Source organism: Glarea lozoyensis (genome assembly GCF_000409485.1).
Source record: "Glarea lozoyensis ATCC 20868 chromosome Unknown GLAREA11, whole genome shotgun sequence".
Taxonomy (NCBI): Eukaryota; Fungi; Ascomycota; class Leotiomycetes; order Helotiales; family Helotiaceae; genus Glarea; species Glarea lozoyensis.
Window position 1 is genome coordinate 447,077 of NW_007360985.1, and position 19,121 is coordinate 466,197.

The following is a 19,121-nucleotide window of genomic DNA, read 5'->3' on the forward strand; positions in this document are numbered from 1 at the left end:
TGAAATAAGGTTAGCCACATTTCTGCGCGGGCAGGGCAGGGCACGCATCGACCGATCTGTGTTTATTCCCCGTGCGTGTTTTGTTTTGTTTCGGGGGATACAAAAGAAATGTAGTACGGGAATGATGAATATGTTCCACTGAAAAGCGCAGTCTTTTGAACAATTCAAATAAGTGATTCCATAAAGCTGCATCTCTCGTGTGAACCAAGAGAATTTGAGTGATTCTGATATGCTGGCTGACCCCCTCAAACACGCACGAGATGGTGGCGGACAGGGCTTCGCCTCGCTGCCAATACCTTGGCTGCACGGCTTCCATCTCCCGGGCATGAAAGCTGCTCGAGCTGGCGAATCACAGGGAGCGGTGCGCTAGCGAAGCAGGTTTCTGGGCTGAGCGCGATGAGGTATATTTGATGGAGCCCTTTCCCCACAGTTGAGTTTATATCAGATTCGGATTCCCGTTCTGTCGCTGCATAAACACCATCTACAAACACGAAAATCAGAGTTTGTGCTAAGCGTCGATATTGAATTGGAAATGGCACCATTAGCACGCGCAATCGTCGAGAAAGCCTCAGAGCTAGTATCAAGAGAACTCGTCAAGAGAAGAACCTGCTACCGCACTCGCTATGGGTAACTCCTCCCTTCCCTCCTCTTCCTCCCCTTCCTCATCCTCACTAACAATCCTCAGCTACACCCAAGCCTACCGCTGCAGCAACAGCGCCTGGTCGCGTTTCGGCCGCTGGATCCTCGCCGGCGTCCTCATCTTGATCGGCCTCATCCTGCTCCTCATGATCCTCTGTCTGTCCCGCCGTCGCAAGCGTCGCGCTGCCAAATACGCAACCCAGCCTGCTACCACGTATAACGCGCCGCCGCAGACCACTTACAATAATACCGGCTACGACCAGAATGCTGGCTATGGAAATCAGCAGTATGCGCCCCCGGCTGGAGCGCCGCCGCCGAATTATGGCGGGAATGAGGGTTATTATAATCAGGGTGGTGTGAGTCAGCCGGGGAATACGTATCAGCCGCAGTATAAGTAGGGGGGGGATGTGTATTTAGGATGGGAAGTGAGGGGGATTGTATATTAGAGCGTGGAGTTTGATGATGAATTTTTTTACGGCCTATTTCACGTCGATATACATATATATTTTCAATGATAATATTTCAATTCTAAGAAGATCGTTATTTGAATGTGATGGAGAATGTATTGGTTGAATGGTGATTGTGTTGAGGTGATTTTTCGTGATGTCATATCTTGCCAAGTTTGGCTTGGGATTTCCTTGGTGCTGGTTCGGGGGTAGGATCTACATGCGATTCTTTGGGTTGAAAGAATCCAAGGTTTGACGTACAATGGTGACATGCCTGATTCTCAGAGGATAGTTATCTGTGTCTATTCGATGCAGCTGTATTTCTCGTGCATGCGATACTTACTGACCTACTTTGAATCTCTATTCGTAAATAAAGATCACGAGAACAGTAATGGAGAGTTGTCATTTGCATCCTAGAGAGAGAAGGACTTTCCTTGGAGAGAGAGTAGTGTAGTTTGCGGATATCTCTAGAAAAGAGTGTCATTCAAGACATTTCTTTCCGATTTTCTACTTTTACAAATGTCCAAACCTGTAATACACAAGGGGCTATCTAGAGTCATCGGAAGCAGCGTAAACAGGCTTCTGAATATGCTGAGTAGAGCTGCACTTTATAGACAGAACCATCCCATCGACGTCCACATCACAGAATCTAGAGCCCAAATTCTAGATCAGGAAATTTAAGTCGCTTGTTTTGAGGCAGGCATCATATCGTGGACATCTAACAGGACGGAGAACTTCCTCTGTATTTTGCCCTCTAATGATTTCCTCATCCTGTAGAAGGCTCGTTGTGGGATCTAGAAAGGGGTCGGCTCAAACTGAAACGGGGAGGATTACGTCTTGACACTCTGATCAAAAGAATTGCGACAGGATTTGGAACGGTTATGGTGTTTGAAATCTTGGTCTTCGATTTAATTCGGTAATGTAGTAGACATTTGGTTTAGATATCATGTTGTCTGTGTAGATCATCTTTAATTTATTTGTTAGACTTGTAGATTTTGAGAGTTCAATGAGAAAGGCGAATCTGATATAAACCCAAGAAGACCTGTCGATGCTCCTGGCATGAAGTTGAAATGGTAGTTTCAAACGGTTCACGATTTTTGGTCTCTTGTATACTCATGTAGTAAAGGCAGTGCTCTATCACATCTGCTCATCTTAATCTATATTGTAACTTGTAGACTCTAAGTGCATTACTTTCACAAACCCAACCATCACCGTGAATACCTCCTCATCTATCGACAAAATCACAAAACTGTAACTCAGCTAGAACCTATAGTACCATACTTTGATCAGAGGTATATATCAAAGCAATCAAGAAAACGAATGACTCCTGTCTGCCCACACTTCTTCGGTCTACCTACATGAAGTAGTGAGTTTGTTGAATCTACTTGTGAAAGTTTCATTACGAATTTTCTCAAAAACTCACCATCCAGAGCTTGTGTTTATCGTGAGACCTACACTCCAGGTTGGCGTTACATCTGATGTCAGAAAAGACGGCTGCATTGTCTTAAATTATGCCATAATAATGAGAGTCAGTTGCCGAACTTTCTTGAGATCTGGGAGTGAAAGTCTGACAACGACTCTCTCAGCTGCGAGAACGATGGTTAGGTCGTGGCACTAGATCTGGTATGGTTGCACATATGATGTGTCGGTTTACTTGTATATAGGTGAGGGATTGTGAGCTACATACTAGAATATGCCTGCGGTATAAGAACAGCTTGTTCAAAAATGTATGGTGAGAGCCTGTCATCACAGGAAGTCAAGCTACTGTATTTTCAAGAGATTGTTTCAAAATTGTTAATCCATCGCAAAGAGCGCGCGCTGAATATATAGATACTAGGCTCAATTGGTTCGACTGCTGGACAGTCCGTCGTTAGTTGACTCTTCATAATCTCAAGTATAAATCCCTATGCAAATCAACTCATTACTAAAGTATTGTCTCCGAGTGACACATTTTGGAACTCGCCTTCCACCATTCAAAGAACCTCAATGTTTACATTCGCTTCTCTCACAACTGCGGACATACCTCCCTTCACGACGACTCTCTAAAGGAGCTTAGCAATTATTATATAACAGCACAAAATTTCCGACCAGAACAAGTCGTGTTAACTCCCATCTGGTAGTAAGGACCAAAGGCAGGGTCTTCCCGCGAAAGTCATCGTAATAATAATTCTGGTGGGCCTTACGACCAGAAGAAGTCTTGTCAAGTGCATTTTCAAGCTATCAGGAAACGAATGATCTTGCAGTATCAAACTCTGTATTCTAGATAAGTCTCAACTTGCACGTACAAGAAACACAAGAAACACAAGAATTTCCCACTTGATTGTTCCTTTCATTGAACACCACTGATCTGATACATCCATCTAAAGCAAACGTTTGTAGGAATTAATCCGATAATGTGTTTGGAACAGCACGATATATCGGTTACAGGGTTTCTTGTTTTTTTACTTGAAAAAGCGTGTACAAGATTGTCTCAAGATGGAAAATGATGAGTAGCCTTGTAATATCACTACTCGGCATTCTTGGACAAGTCTCGAATTGCAATTATCAAAATCTCAAGAATAACAAGCTTTACTTCTGCTTTTCTAGACATTGCACGTATATCGAACCCATTTCTCGACTCCTCTATCAAGCATTTGCCGATAATCAACACGGAATTGTAAAGTGAAATACAAGTAAAACTTTTAAAATATAAGGAGGCTCATAGAGATGTTTTCCAGGATCGTCACTGTATAACGACTCACGAGTCACTTGTTAATGTCATCATTAAATTTATTGCTGAATGACGGATATATATTCGACGATCTATCTGACATGTGTCCATGCTAGGTCTACAGCAGTTCCCATTGATACTTCGATGAATAATCGAGACCTTTTCTCGGCGAACTTTTGCGGATAAGTAAGCTTGTTTGAGAAGAGGTTATGAAGGCTTCGAGACTTTTTATACTGTATATGATATGCCAATCCTCATTACTTGCAGCAAAATAACCACTCTACTGGTTTGTTGCTAGACTGATGGAATATTTCTGGTATAGTAGCAAAATGATACTTTTAACCTCGTTGGGTCACGTTTCCATAATGCGCTTAACTAAATGTAAGTTACAGTATTGTCTCCTTACGCTTAAGAAGGCTTTTCAGATAGACTTTTAGGAAGTGCTTTTTCTCATGTGACTTTAGTTGAAGGGGAACCCGTTAGTCATACAACCGGACAGTAGGAAGCAATATCTTATGTTAAGGCTTAGTACTAGGTCAGAAGATGTCAATATCGAACGCTTCTTTAGTCAAATGTGAAAGTAGTAGATCCATACCAGCAGATTACAGGAATATTTATACCGACGATCTAATATCATCCGAGTTTGAAACCACACAACTGACCTTGTACTTCAGACCATCCATTCTAGATACTGATGCCAGCAACTACTACCTTACAGCAAACGAGAAGAACCACCACACAACCTTACATCCTCACAACACACAGCCCCTACCTCAATCCTGAACCCTCATACTTAAGCTAAGCCCAATAACCGCACCACAACCACGAGAGAAGCAACGGTCGCCCAACGTAGTATCATACCCCCTGCTGTGAACACGCCCGAGCCGCACGCGGCGCAAAGCTATCTCCGCTTCTCGAGCAAGTAGTCAATTCGTGGGGTAAGTCCATTGGGTTTGAGTGATGGGGAGGGATGTGAAGGATGACATATGTAGGTTGTGAAGGAATGGGTGGTGGTATGTTAAATGAAGATGGTGGATGCTTGAGAGGAGACATGAATGAGCCTTTGGGTGTCACCGAGTTTCAAGCCTAGACGAAAATTGATGGTTTGATGCTGAGAAGGAATGACTTACGAAAGGCAAGTGTAAGGCAACTAGTGAGTCATGGAATTTAAGAATTTGAAATCTATGTCTCGTTAAAAGGTTATTACAACCAACGAAAAGGAAAAAACCACAAGGCGTCTATATCGTATCTATGTCTACGGTATCAATATAAGTACACCTCCCACTCCAATGCCAAATCGCTGTACCCAAGCTCAAAATCCAACTCCTAATAAACAAAAAATTCCATCATGGTATCAAGCTTCACGCCAATCTATCAAAGCGTAGATTTCCTACATGAGACAGTCAATGACTGTGGCAACCTTGTCAAACGCCATCCTCAAACCCTGGAACCATTATTCAAAGGCATCTTACTCAACTCCACGTTCGTCATAGGACTCTCCTCATCAGTCATGCTAACAGCCTTGTGACTCTTCTTCGTCCTGAAATTGAAGTTGAGTTCGTGCCATACACCCTGGAAAGCGACCGCGGGATGGAAGACAGAGAGACCGCCTGTAGCAAGAACGATCATGACACCTTCGAGGACCATGAAGAGGGCTTCGTCGCCGGTGAAGAGGTCGCTATTGAAGCCGCCTGAGAGCTCGACGCAGCGATAGAGAGATCGGATGAGGATTGTGATGCAGGCTACGAAGAGTGCTGGGATGGACGTTAGCTGAGGTGTGAGGGTCTGGGGATGTGGATCCTACCAACGAGGAAGCCTTTGAAGAGGAGAGACGAGGTGATGGCAGTATAGCGCTCGTTACGGCTTCCTCTGCCCCTTAAGACACGGAGTGCGAATTCGCCGCAGCAGATCCCAAACAATGCCAAAGAGACGACTTGGAAGATGAGGCCAGCCATCATGATATTTTTACCCAGATCGCTGCTCTTCTTTGTATCGGCGGAAGCGGCAATACCACCACCAAGACCTTGCAATACTAGGCAAATGAAATCACAAGTGACAAAGACGATTGTGTAAGTGCGAGGCTTGAAACGGCTAAGATGTTCGCCATAAACGGAGATGATTCTGGCGAGACATAGATAGACGCTGTAGAAAGATTAGCTTGTATATAATAAACGAAAGGATAGAACGGACCCAGCAGTGATAAAAGCTGGCGCGATCGTCAGCACAACAAGAGACATAAGAAACCAGTCGCCGTTGAAAGGGTCATCGTGCATTAGGACTCGAGCAATATATCCAACGCACTCAAGCACTAAGCCCATACACAAAGCTGTCATGAAGCCCCATGTCTTGTGCTTGATCCCTAAGAATAACTGTACGATAATGAAGAGACCGAAGAGACCTGCAAATATGGCGTTTCCAGGAATGGTCGGTAAGTACATGAAATTCGCAAGTGTTAAATCGCAAGTTTCGATTGTACATAACTCAGGAAACAAGATCAAGGTGATATTTCCAACATAATTCGTGTCGCCTGGGCCATCTCCCCTTGAAGTGCGGTTTGCGAACGGAATCGTATCGTTCTGGCCTGGTCGAGACATGATGACAGTAAGGAGAAAAGAGGCTGGAGGATGTGTTGTCTAATTGGAGAAGTCGAAGCTGGAGAGGTAGGAAAGTGTTAAGAGAAATGACAAGACTTCCGGCTAAGAGTGAGAGTGTTCAAATGGTATGATACAGAAATTAAAGCAGATGAGATGAGACATGACTTAACCTTATATTTTGAACGTGGAGGGCAGTGTTATTATGAAAGACGGGGATAGTTAGTTGCGTGGCATGCGTACTCAATGTCGGCAAGTCGGAGGCTGTGATCGCGGTGCGAAGACGCACGACAACGACTCGACCAATAAATAGGCATAAAACGCTGACAAAGAGAGGATTTATTCGAAGAATCGAGCCGTCCTGTGGTGAGATTGCACCAGTGCGCAAAACTTCCAGGGGCTCAAGCGAAGTAGCCTGACTGCGGCTCAGTTCCTAACCAGTAACGACAACAAAGTCTTGGTATAATTGGGGCAGCAGTCCTTGATCTAGAGGCACAGCAGGAGAGATGACGAACTAGGGTATGTTCCCAAGAGACAGTGACAGCTAAGATACTTCCTAGTCCATGCTTCTCCAACGTGGATCGTTGCTTGCGGATGTTTCAGAGCCTCGTTTCTGTACGAGTAAGGGACTACTTCTGGTAATCGTATCGATTAGACAACCCAGAACGGAACGTGGTTCGAGGTCCTAGGATCGTGTATTATTCTAAACTGAGCATGGCATACTCCAAGGCTGATCTCAACTTGGGATGAACTTTGTGGATGTACTCTGAAGATATAAAGGGAAAGTAAAACGATTGGACGAAACATACCATTCCAAGGTTCCCTTTATGTAATTCCCAAATGAATGAAGAAAAGCCTTCCAATGACATATAGCAAATGTGAAAAGCAAAACCCAAAATGGGGAGGATTTAGTAATCGATGTATTCCTTAATCGGGCCCCATACAATCACGTATAGTGGTGGATGACTTCCCTGCAACTCAACCCCAAATATAAAGTGTGAACCTTATCTTGTATCTCTTTTAGCGTGATGTAACCCATTTGTTGGTGCCTGACGTGAGTACCTGGACAATCGACGACTGGGGAATGTCACACAGGGTAGGTAGAGGAGTAACGCCCTACGAAATTGCATTCAAGTCCAAGAGGTTTGCGCCGTTGGCGATCAACACGATATCCGACTCAGCATACGTGAAGTCGTTCCTGCAACCAATCGCAGTTCTCTCTGGCTTCCGTCAACCAGAATCAACAAGACCTCATTTGGATGTTGGTGAAAGTGGGATCAAAGACTCCTTAGCAAAGGGGCAGTGCTGCAAAGTGATTGGAAGTAACTTTTGTATCACTCTATCGTGGTTGAATGATCGTATACGATATACGTCGGTTTGAGATAGTACTAAGAACGGAGTGTTGACAATAGTTTTGGAACGATGTGGATATCAAACGTTAATTTGTGCATTTTGAAAACGTACGCATGAAGTAGTTTGAATTCCAAAGACCGCGGATACCGAGAAAGAAACTGACCGCGGAATCCGATTCGCAATACCCGAATATCGACCGGCGCTTAAGTAAGCGACCTCCACTGCTCCACTTCGTCACTTCGTATGGATTCGCAAGTTCACAAGGGTCAATTGACGATAGTTTCCAGTCTCGCTTCACTTCGGGGAATGTCACAGATATTCAGCCTTGCCCTTCTGCTTTAATCTGACTACCTGATCCGTCTCATCTTACCCGAAAGTTACGAAAATATGGCAGACGTAGATCCAGCAGCTGCGAGAGCGGCCGAACAAGCCAGAATTCGAAAAGAGAAGAGAGAAGCAAAGATAAAAGCTGGGGGGTCTGCGAGGTTGAACAAAATCACCGGGCTTGGTGGAGGTATTCAAAGAGGTATGTTCAGGCAATGTGAATATAGAGAATTCTTCTCTAACAATACCTACCGTTAGATGCACCAAAACCACCTCCTTCCGAACAGCATGGCGATCCAGAAGAAGTAGATATATCAGAACACTACTACCAACCCGCCAAAAACGGCTTTCGAAACAATGGCCAGCCTGTCAACCCAGAAAGATTTGCAGAAGACTACAACGCAGCTCAACAGCGAGCCGGTCCAGGACCACAAATGACCGACGACCAGCTCCGACAGATGATGTTAGGTTTCGACCCATCAGGGCCACCACCACAAGGAGGAGCTCAAAACCCGTTCGCCGGGTTCCCAGGAATGGGCTCTATGCCTGGGATGGAGGGAATGGGCGGTGGTGCAGGAGGACCTCCAGCAGATGACCCGATGATGGCAATGTTACAGCAGATGATGGGTGGAATTCCCGGCGAAGGTGCGGGCGGTATGCCTTCATTCCCGGGAATGCCAGGACAAGCTGTTGCGGCTCCAGATCCCTATGCATACGTATGGCGGCTCGTTCATGCAGTTTTTGCTCTTGGACTGGGAATCTATATCGCTTTCACCACTACGTTCACAGGCACACTGGCTGAGCGCCAACGGAGCGCTCTATCGTACAACACAGAAAGTGACAAACTTAGTCCCGGGAGCGTACATTTCTTCTGGATATTTGCAACCGCAGAGTTGATATTACAATCTAGTCGCTTCTTTTTGGAGAAAGGAGGGGTTCAGCCAACGGGGATGATGGCAACTGTTAACCAATTCTTACCGCCAGCTTGGAAGAATTACTTGTCGTTGTTCCTACGGTATGCTAGGATCTGGACCACAGTGACGGCGGATGCTGTGGCCTGCGTCTTTATTCTGGGAGTTTGTGTCTGGCTCAGAGGAGGCCAAGTTGCTTGATAGGATAAGATAGCACAGCGACCAAATTGACAATTCAAACATCAGACCTCTTCATCCCTATTCATATTTGTATTCCTCAAGAGGGCGATTAGTGCACTTATTGGCATTCAACATCTCACAACACAGAATTTCTACAGTGGAACACACTCTTCTTTGGGACTAGAGTCACTTGTCACAGCAACGCTCTACTCCTAAACACACAGGTTTTGACGCTTTATCGTTTTATTTTCAGAGCAATCTAGTTACAGCGAAGACTATGTGCTATTTTCATACCAGACGCCAAGCTCACAACCTTGACCCGACTTTTGGTAGATCATCATTTGATGGCTAATCCTCGAAAACAATAGCAGCCTTAATAGCACTCTTGTTCTTCATAGCCTCCAAGCACTCGCCCCATTGTTCCAACTTGTAGGTCTTGTTGACGATTCCTGCAACCTTAACCTTTCCGGAGTCGAGGTAGTCGATAGCGGCAGCTAAATATCATTAGTTTATCATTCGCAGGAGTTGGTTGGGTCGACTGTAGAGAGAACTTACGGAACATGTAGGTCTCGGAGAAGGATCCGAGAATGGTGATCTCGTCACCAAAGATCTTGCTTGGTGGCCAGGTGACACGGGCAGATGCGCTGTAGACACCATAGACGACGAGCTTACCACCGCGACGGACGTAGTTGATGGCATCCTCGAGAATCTTTGGGGATCCAGTGGCCTCGACGACAATATCGAAACCGTATGGGTTCTCCTCCTTAAGCTTCTGGAATTGGGCCTCTGGGTCCTTTCTTGAGAGCTCAACGTAGACCTGGTTGACTTGTTAGTATTTCATCCAAATTTTGTCGTAAGTCATTGACGAACATCACCAGCATCAAGCTTCTTAGCCAACTCCATCTTGAGACCCTCTGGAGCCGCAAGCACAACGTGGCAACCACCGTTCTGTCTCAACATTTGTGCCAAAACCAAACCAGTTGGGCCAGCACCGAACATGAGAACGGATGAACCGAGCTTTGGTGCAATCTTCTCGAGTCCGTGAGCAGCGCAAGATGCTGGCTCGAGGAGTGTGGCATCGACATCAGAGAGGTTGTGGATCTTGAAGACCTTTCCAGCTGGGTAGGCACAGTACTCAGCGAAACCACCATCCATGGTTACACCATGAGCCTCGAAGTTCTCGCAGAGAAGCAATTGTCCACGTCGGCAGTAGAAGCATTCGTTGCAGAGCTCTGAGTTGCTATTACGGATTAGTATGCTTGCGTACTCCCAAGAAAAGGTACACAAACTCTGCAACTACACGCTCGCCAACCTTGAAGCCCTTGACGTCCTTTCCAACGGCCGCAACAACACCTACAGTCTCATGACCTATAAAAAATCAGCAGCCATACGGTCGAGTCAACTGTACCAAACAAAAGGTTTGTTGCTGTATGGCTTTGACAAGGTGGGAAACGCAATAGGCCAACGTAAACTCATTACGGCATCAGGCGTATGTGCCAGACATGGCCTTGCGAACAAGCCTGAGGGGAAGGTGTGCATAAACACCACAAGATAGAGCTCCGCAGAGTACATACCAGGAATAAGAGGGAACTATCAAACAGGAACAGTCAGCGGGGTGTTCTTATTTCCTTTAGCCTATAAGATGCAGGTATGTGATGACCATCAAGGTACAAGAATGCATGAATAAGCCGCGAGATTTGTGGAGCAGCCACTTCAACATATAAAACTGGTGTGCCCATACCTTTGCAATAAACTCTCCCTCGTGAATGTGTAAATCGGCTGTTGGGAAGAAATATATCAGTCCTGCTGTCCTCGAAAGCTCGAGAGTGGTAGCTGATGCTTACTTCCGCAGACACCGCAAGCCTTGACCTTGATCAATACATCGTTGTCACGGAGCTATTCGATCTTAGTATTCGATCTCGTTGTTGTTCTCGTTCAGAGGATGTTGATTGTTTACTTTTGGCAGAGGAACGGTAACAACACCATACTCTTCAGGCTTGGTGTATCTGCGAGGCTCGAGGTTAGCTTGTTTTCTTGCAATGTTTTCTTCTATTCCATCGAACAATTCAAGCTTCAAGAAGTAAGTTTACTTCATTTTCTGGTCCTATTTTTGCGATTGATATTGTTGAGACCAAGGCTTCCGTTCTGGGTGCTCGGGGAGTGTTTGCGGGATTTTCTTACCTGAGAGCCTTCATCTCCTTTGGGAGTTGGCCTGACATCTTGCTTGTTTTCTTTTGGTTTGACTTGAGTAAACAATTTTCTGCGTTTCTTCTGTATTTGAAATTGTAACGATCAGAGAATTCAGTTTGGGAAGAGTGACGAGAAGAGTGGAGATGAACAAGTTGGCTTGAATCAAGTCAAGTTCTTTAAGTAAGCCAGCTTCCCCTCCCTCGAGCTTATCGCTTGGAACCCCGCTGCTGGCACCCCCACTACGAGCAATGATCGTGAATGTGCGTCAAACCAAAGCAACAATTTTACGCCACGTTGAGCAACTGCAGCCAAAGGATGATGAAGAATTGCATTGGTTTCCGAGCTAGTAAGCATTTCAAACTTTTCCCAATGGGCTACGCTCTTATTCTGGTTGGAAACGTTCGAATGGGAAACAGATCTTTGCTTCCGGCATAAGAATTCAGGGACCGCGGTGTGCCAGCATCACACCGTCATAGGACAAGCTCTGTATGGAACGCACATATTGAAAGTAAGTTCACTTTTACTTCGACCACCAGACTGTCCGTCAAGAGACGGCCCGCCCGACGCCACGTAAGAATTGGAGAAAGTCATGAGGCCTCCGCCTCTAAAACATTTCTGCAGAGGAGAAAAATGCTCCGCTACGTGCCCTTGGATACGCCCTGGATTTGCCCATAATCGTTGCCAAACTTGCGGTCTATCATGCAGGAGAGTAAAGCGAAACTTGGGGATTGTCAGTATACGACGTCCGAGGGCGGCACGGCTTGAGCAAACTCATCCCCAGCAGGTGATAGTATTAACCTTGTGACACACGGCTAGATCCGTCAATTGAATTGCTTATGCGCCGAAAGAACACAAAATGGGGGTTTTTTCTTAAGGATGTGACAGCCGGGCGTGGATTTGATCTAATATACGGCAAAGCAAAAGCAAATAACGCTTTTACGTGACAAGGAAACACATCACAATACTCAAAATGCCAGTGGCAGATAATATGGTGGTTCGTATCGATTCACGACAAACGGCCGCAAGACTCATTGAAGAAGCTTGTTATGCTATCTGACAGGTGAAGTGTCAACTTCCCTCTCCGACCTATACTCCCCCGGCGATTACTATCACTCGGCCGAATGCGCTACTATTCTGCCCAACCTTTCAAGATATGTGATGAATTTCTGTCTGATGCAACACAAGCTGTAGACGCAAAATTTAAGAAGCTGGAGGAGCTCCACCACGGCCAGCTCCACGTCCGAAACCTCCACGGCTATTTGACTGTTAGAAGATATCTGCAAAGTTGATCGAAACATGACTTACAATTGAGGAGCGAACTCTCCAGATGGTGCTCCTTCCTTGCCCTCCCCACCAGCATCACGACGTCTGTAATCACCGCGCTCACGATCACCACCACCTTCACGTCCGCCACGTCCACCGCGTCCACCAAATGGCTTGCGCTCACGCTCGCCCTCGCCTCCCATCATACCACGAGGAGGAGCATGGGATCTCTGTTGCTTGATGTGGGTGGCTGGGACAATCTCAGCGGGAAGGTGGAGCCACTCGCGAAGGTAATCGAGACCCTCTGGGGTGAGGGTGTAGTAGTAGTATTGCCATGAGAATTGGGTCTTCACGTAACCACGGGAGGTGAGAGATTGGCATGCCTTCACAACGTAGAGGTTCTTGGTATCAATGTCGTTGTGCTTTGGCGCATCATAGTCCTTCTTTGCGACGACTTAATTCGATTCGTTAATATGTTGAATAAATTTTGGAGGTTTGATGCAAACTTACGAACACCCTCGCGGAAGAGGTACTCGTGGATCTTCTTGCGGTCTGCCTTTGGAATAAGCCTATAGGAGGTTAGGCTTGATGTTATATTGAGCTGAACACAGACGCGCAGAAACGTACATTTTGGCGGTTGGTCTTGGATTGTTGTCGAAGATTGAAGGATGAACTTTTCGGTATCGCGATAATTACATTTGTGGGAAGTGGTTTGGTTGAAGCGAGGCTGGTCTGTGCGCAGGAACCGGCTGGCCTTCGTTAAGAGGGGTTAGCGTACTCTCGAGTAAAGCACTCCTTAGTATCAACAGATGCTTTCTGATACCGAGGCACTTGTGTTATTCATTTTCTGCTATGAATAAAGCCATGTATCATTTATCCTATATGACTAAGTTCGTGATTCCTAGGCAATTGGAATTGCAAGGTAATTGAGTTTACGGTGGAGAATAATAGGTCAGACGGCGCTCAGTGCCAGTCACGTGCAAAAATTAATACTTTACTGGAATCCATTAAGAACTTTACAATTGGAGAATGACTTTTTATTTACGTAGAAGAAATTGTCTCAGCTAAGAAACGAGCTTGATTTTCCCATCGTCATCATAAAATAGCTCCTTCACCTTGACACTTCTCAAATGATTCTTCCCCGAGAGGCTAGTGTCATGGTAGAACAAATACCATTTGTCCTTGAACTCCACAATTGAGTGATGTGTTGTCCAACCTTGGACCGGATCCAAAATCTTTCCGCCATATGTGAATGGTCCAAATGGATTGTCCCCAATGGCATAGGCTAGAAAGTGAGTGTCGCCGGTGGAATATGAGAAATAATATTTGCCCTTGTATTTGTGCATCCAGGCAGCTTCGAAGAATCGTCTTTCATGGTCGTCAGAGCTGATGAGTTTTCCGTCATCGTCGACAATTTGAAGTTCTTTGATGTCGCTAGTGAACGAAAGCATGTCGTCGCTAAGTTGCGCTACACGGGGCAATAACGCAGGACCTGACTGAGCTTCCATTGTTGTATACGCCTCCCTCGAGAATTTACCAGTCTGCCAACACTGCAGCTGGCCACCCCAAATACCACCAAAGTACAAATAAGCTTTGTCATCATCGTCGACAAAGCTCGCTGGGTCAATGCTGTAACTTCCAGCGATAGGCTCTGGCTCTGGTTGGAAAGGGCCTTCAGGCTTAGAACCCACGGCAACACCAATTCGGAAAATGCCCTCCTTGTCCCGAGCTGGGAAAAATAGATAGTATTTGCCGTTCTTGAACGCTGCGTCCGGGGCCCAAAGTTGCTTTGACACCCAAGGAATATCTTCCGCCTTCAATGCTACACCATGATCCGTCACGGGTCCGCCAACAGATTCCATAGAAAGCACATGATAATCGTTCATATCGTATTGGTCGCCATTGTCGTTGTCCTTGATATCTGTCTTGCGATCATGAGAGGGATAAACATAGAGCTTCCCTTCGAAGACGTGCGCTGACGGATCCGCAGTGAAAATGTGGTTGACTAGTGGTTCGTTTGCCATGGTTGCTGAAAGTTGCGAACCTTGGTTGAATCGAAAATATACGGTTTGTGAATGACACGAAATGGCTGAAAAACAGTAGCCAACCTACCTGCGCAAATCGAGAGAAGATAATCTTTAAGTACGCGTTTAAATGGCTTGCTTCACCATCCCATTCTGTCCCGTCCCCGGATACTAACCTCCGATTTTACCATTTATCCACGTCGACTGAATCTGAGATGTAGACCCAAGACATCGTGAGGAGCAGGGAAATGCGGGGCGTACGATTTACCCAGATCGCTTCTTTCGACCGACCGGTTAAATTACGTAGACGCTATAAGCGCTCGGGTGGCGTCAATGTTATTCGTGAGTTATATCACGTGCCTGTTACACAAGTTCGGTCCAGACTCCTCACCACTTGATTTCATCGTCAACCACATCAGGCATTCCCACCACAGCTTCCGATACACAACCAAGAAGAGCACATCATGGCTACCCACACTGTCAACGTCTTATTAACGTCCTTTGCCGGTCTTCAACTTCCGAAAACGCTTGCGCTACCTCTTTCCTCCGATACAACAATCTCACAACTTCAGGAAAGCATCCACGACCGCCTTCCTAAACACAATGAACGACTCCTCCTTACTACGACATCTAACAAACTTCTTCCCTATGCATCCGATGCGCAAATTTCTTCCCTGCTGTCTAGCCCGCAGGACGACTTTCTATCTTTGCGACTGACTTCGCGGTTATGTGGTGGCAAGGGTGGATTTGGATCACAACTGCGTGCCGCAGGAGGCCGCATGTCATCCAAGCGCAAGAGAGGACAAGGAGAAGAGAACGGTTCGAGTCGAAATCTTGACGGTCGCAGATTGCGAACAGTGAACGAAGCAAAGGCGTTGGCGGAATACCTCGCGATCAAACCCGACATGGCGAAGCGTGAAAAAGAAGAGCGGAGGAAACGATGGGAGCAGGTAGTTGAGCTTGCAGAACGTCGAGAGGAGGAAATCAAGTCCGGAAACAAGGGCAAGGTCGATGGAAAATGGGTTGAAGATAAGGAAGAAGCCGGAGAGAGAACTCGGGAGGCTGTCCTTGCCGCTATGAAGTCCGGAAACTACAAGGACAATCTGATTGAGACATCTGGTGCGGGTACCCGAGCTGCCTCAAGCAGTGAGGATGACGCTGGTGAGGGTAGTTCAAAAGCAACAACGCCACCTTCAGAACCGGAAGCCAAACCAAAAAGTCTGGGCTTCTTTGGCTTCGACGATGACGACGAGTTCATGAGTGATAGTGACGAAGAGGAGGAAAGTGGGATCAAAAATCTTCCAGATATCACAGAGGCGGATGAGTCTGAGGAGGAGGTCGAAGAAATCGTTGAGAAAGAGCCCACCCCTCCACCAGCTCCATCAAAAGGAAAGGGTAGAGCTAAAGCTGCATCTTCGAAGGTCACAAAGCCAAAAGCCAAAGGCAAGGGAAAGAGCAAGGCGTAATAGGGAAAATTGTACTTGTATATCAACTGGCGTTGGGTTACTTTTGTCAAGCATGGCGTTTCTTGGGCGGTCAAATGGGGACGGTTTTATGGAGTTCTGGTTATATCCAAGGCTAGTTGTATCAACTAGGAATGTTATCAATAGAAGCTGCAATGCATCTAAGTTTCCGATCAAATGCCAAAACGTACAAAACTTTTGATCGTGGCACCTCGGGTGCATATATTGCTACAGTACTTAGTCTAGACCCCACTTTCGATTGGCTGCCTTTCAAAATATGGCCACTCTCATTAATTTCTTTCCCCGAATGCCTTCTAGTCCTTAAGTTAATTATCCATATTACCTCGGGCCAGAAGCTTTAACAAAATCCAAGAATGATTTATTTTCGGACTCTGACGAGATGTACCCGCATTGTCCCCAAATCAAAGGCCTTCTCAACTACACAATGGCGTTCGATACGCACGTCAGAAATGTCAGAAAGTCAATTAGCTGCTCTCAAGATTGATCGGGACAGGTTATGGAGAGACCTACATGAGACGTGTCAATGGGGAAAGGGTGAGCGCTGGGGAGAGTAAGTCTCTCATGTTTCCCAGGATGTGATAAGTTGCGGATTGGTCCATTAAACCTTGTTTGATAAGGGGTGCAATTGATATACGGCAATAATGATTTTTACTTGTTCGATTTTTGTCAATATCTCGCAAATTGTCTCACAAAATGCGTGTCTTTGTTGGTACACGGCTATCCATTGCTGACTCTGTGTAGCGGACCAACAGATATTGGCATGTCCCGTCTCACATTATCTGACGAAGACAAGCAGGCTCGAGATTATTTTGTGAAAACCAATAAGGATCTTGGTTGTGAAGTGAAGATAGATGCTATGGGTAAAGTTGAATGGCCAACTACATTCGTTTGATTCTCATTCGTATCCAGGAAATATTTTTGCGATTCGCCCTGGAAAGAACAATTCAGCTCCTCCAACATATGCTGGAAGTCATCTAGATACCCAGCCTACAGGAGGACGATATGACGGTATACTCGGCATTCATGCTGGTCTGGAGGCACTGAAAACAATGAGAGATAATGATATTGAGACTGAGTATCCTACAGGTATCACGACTTCACTTGTGCTAAACGACCATTGATCAATACTGATAATTTCCTAGGTGTCATCAATTGGACAAACGAAGAAGGAGCCCGCTTTCCAATTTCCATGGTCGCCTCCGGTGTATGGGCAGATGCAATTCCTTTACAAAAAGCATATGATTTACTCTCGGTTGGCGCTTCTCCCGTCACCCAGAAATCTGAACTCGAACGTATTGGATACCTTGGATCCCTTCCTGCTTCTTATGCAGAAAACCCCATCGGTGCTCACTTTGAACTACACATAGAGCAAGGACCAATCCTTGAAGCGTCAGGAGGATTGATTGGCGCGGTGGAAGGCGTACAGGCGTACAAATGGTTTACTGTGAGTGTGAAGGGGAAGGATTGCCATACGGGAACTACGGACTTTGCGAATAGGAGTGATGCCCTGTTGACGGCGGCGAAATTGATTGTTCATAGTCATGATAGAGCTAGTGAGATGGGGTGTCTGGCTTCCACGGGAATTTTGAACTTGAAGTAAGTGCAAGTGCTTTTTGTTGATATCGGTTGAGCAAGGTAATACATGCTAATGAGATTCTTGAAGACCTGGCTCGACGAATACCGTCCCGGGATATGTACAATTTTCGTTGGACATCAGGTCGAAAGAAGACGCTAAGGTGCTTCAACTCGAAGAACTGCTGAAGGCAGAATTCGCAAAGATTGCTGGCGGCGAGAAAGTCAATGGCATGAACACTCAGGGTACGCGAGGGAGAGGCTGTACTGTAGAATGGCAGCTTGACACCGACTCGCCCGCCACCAAGTTCCATAAGGATTGCATTGATTGTGTCGAGAGAAGCGCAGCAGACATGATTGGAACTGAGAATGATAAAAAGGTTCAAAGGATGACTTCTGGAGCTGGACATGATAGGTAAGATCAACTAAAAGGAAACAGAACATTGACTTACCATTATTTGTAGTGTATACACAGCTCGGCACGCACCAACTTCAATGTACAGCTCACATGTCAATTTGGAATACACGCTGACTGGTGTAGGATTTTCGTACCGTGTAGAGACGGTGTGTCGCATAATCCATCGGAATATTGTAGTCCAGAAGATTGCGGCAACGGCGCACAAGTTCTGTTCGGCGCCATGCTACGATATGATCGACTTCGAGCAGGAAAGAAATCATAGGATCCAGCACTCAATGTGCGCATGTAGTAATATCCACGGAATGACATGTAAAGCGCGGAAAATCATTTATCAATTCGCGACCAACGGTATGGTACAAGGCTCTATCGAAACTGATCCATTTCCACGCCACTTCTAATCCACTATCTCCATCGCGTATCTCAGTTCTTTCTCTATTGGTCGAGGCGTGTAGGAAAGGTTCCCTTCTCTGTATAATCGTGAGCCCATGCTATTGATCAAACCCGTCACAATGTACTGACCTCGCTGATCATCCCATCGCTCGCACCAGGCACTTGGGCACAATGAACGGTAGGCCAAGAAGAACTGTGTGAAAGTAAGGACTGATCTCCTATCCTATATGTTCAACGTACTTGACGGCAAGGAGCGAAATCCTCTCCCTTGGCTAAGATGCATTTGTGGTAGTCGACATAGTTTTGCCAGCAATGCTTGGTCTGGTTCTGGTTTGGGAATCGGGCGTCAAATCCTAGAGCGCGAATCGAAGGTCAATTATGTATCGCGGTCTCTAGAAGTACATAAACATACCGGCTGGGCACAAAGTTAGCAATCAGGCCATTTCTTTCGGTGTTCGAGGAGTGAGGGCGGCCGTGAACTTACCAGTGACGAACTTGAAGGGCTTAGTCTCGCGGTCGTCAGACATGTTGGCTATCTCGATGCGAGATTCTTGAGTGGAGAGAGGTAGAGTGTGTGGTGGTGGATCAATTGGTAGCAGGAGTCAGTATGGTGCAAGTGAGGTCGT

The 19,121-nt window shown here is 46.1% G+C and overlaps 7 protein-coding genes across 7 annotated transcripts; 4 read left to right on the plus strand and 3 right to left on the minus strand.

Moving 5' to 3' along the window:
- Window positions 1-532: 532 nt before the first annotated feature.
- Window positions 533-1,037, plus strand: GLAREA_11056 (uncharacterized protein; the record flags this gene model as incomplete). Its single annotated transcript, XM_008079245.1, has 2 exons — window positions 533-627; window positions 686-1,037. The coding sequence occupies 2 exons, from the start codon at window positions 533-535 to the stop codon at window positions 1,035-1,037; spliced, it is 447 nt and encodes a 148-aa protein (XP_008077436.1).
- Window positions 1,038-5,232: 4,195 nt separating this feature from the next.
- Window positions 5,233-6,389, minus strand: GLAREA_11057 (uncharacterized protein; the record flags this gene model as incomplete). The annotated part of the gene is made up of 3 exons (XM_008079246.1): window positions 5,233-5,549; window positions 5,600-5,937; window positions 5,986-6,389. The coding sequence occupies 3 exons, from the start codon at window positions 6,387-6,389 to the stop codon at window positions 5,233-5,235; spliced, it is 1,059 nt and encodes a 352-aa protein (XP_008077437.1).
- A 1,737-nt stretch (window positions 6,390-8,126) lies between these two features.
- Window positions 8,127-9,175, plus strand: GLAREA_11058 (uncharacterized protein; the record flags this gene model as incomplete). Its single annotated transcript, XM_008079247.1, has 2 exons — window positions 8,127-8,265; window positions 8,322-9,175. 2 exons carry the CDS (start codon window positions 8,127-8,129, stop codon window positions 9,173-9,175), a joined length of 993 nt encoding a protein of 330 aa, XP_008077438.1.
- A 327-nt stretch (window positions 9,176-9,502) lies between these two features.
- On the minus strand, window positions 9,503-11,373 carry GLAREA_11059 (GroES-like protein; the record flags this gene model as incomplete). Its single annotated transcript, XM_008079248.1, has 7 exons — window positions 9,503-9,648; window positions 9,710-9,971; window positions 10,025-10,394; window positions 10,444-10,522; window positions 10,999-11,050; window positions 11,112-11,160; window positions 11,336-11,373. The coding sequence occupies 7 exons, from the start codon at window positions 11,371-11,373 to the stop codon at window positions 9,503-9,505; spliced, it is 996 nt and encodes a 331-aa protein (XP_008077439.1).
- A 1,171-nt stretch (window positions 11,374-12,544) lies between these two features.
- GLAREA_11060 (Arabinanase/levansucrase/invertase) lies at window positions 12,545-14,631 on the minus strand (the record flags this gene model as incomplete). Its single annotated transcript, XM_008079249.1, has 4 exons — window positions 12,545-12,599; window positions 12,650-13,061; window positions 13,118-13,176; window positions 13,781-14,631. The coding sequence occupies 4 exons, from the start codon at window positions 14,629-14,631 to the stop codon at window positions 12,545-12,547; spliced, it is 1,377 nt and encodes a 458-aa protein (XP_008077440.1).
- Window positions 14,632-15,095: 464 nt separating this feature from the next.
- On the plus strand, window positions 15,096-16,097 carry GLAREA_11061 (uncharacterized protein; the record flags this gene model as incomplete). Its single annotated transcript, XM_008079250.1, has 1 exon — window positions 15,096-16,097. One exon carries the CDS (start codon window positions 15,096-15,098, stop codon window positions 16,095-16,097), a length of 1,002 nt encoding a protein of 333 aa, XP_008077441.1.
- Window positions 16,098-16,564: 467 nt separating this feature from the next.
- GLAREA_11062 (Zn-dependent exopeptidase) lies at window positions 16,565-18,367 on the plus strand (the record flags this gene model as incomplete). The annotated part of the gene is made up of 6 exons (XM_008079251.1): window positions 16,565-16,665; window positions 16,857-16,975; window positions 17,025-17,201; window positions 17,258-17,711; window positions 17,779-18,102; window positions 18,229-18,367. 6 exons carry the CDS (start codon window positions 16,565-16,567, stop codon window positions 18,365-18,367), a joined length of 1,314 nt encoding a protein of 437 aa, XP_008077442.1.
- Window positions 18,368-19,121: the final 754 nt, after the last annotated feature.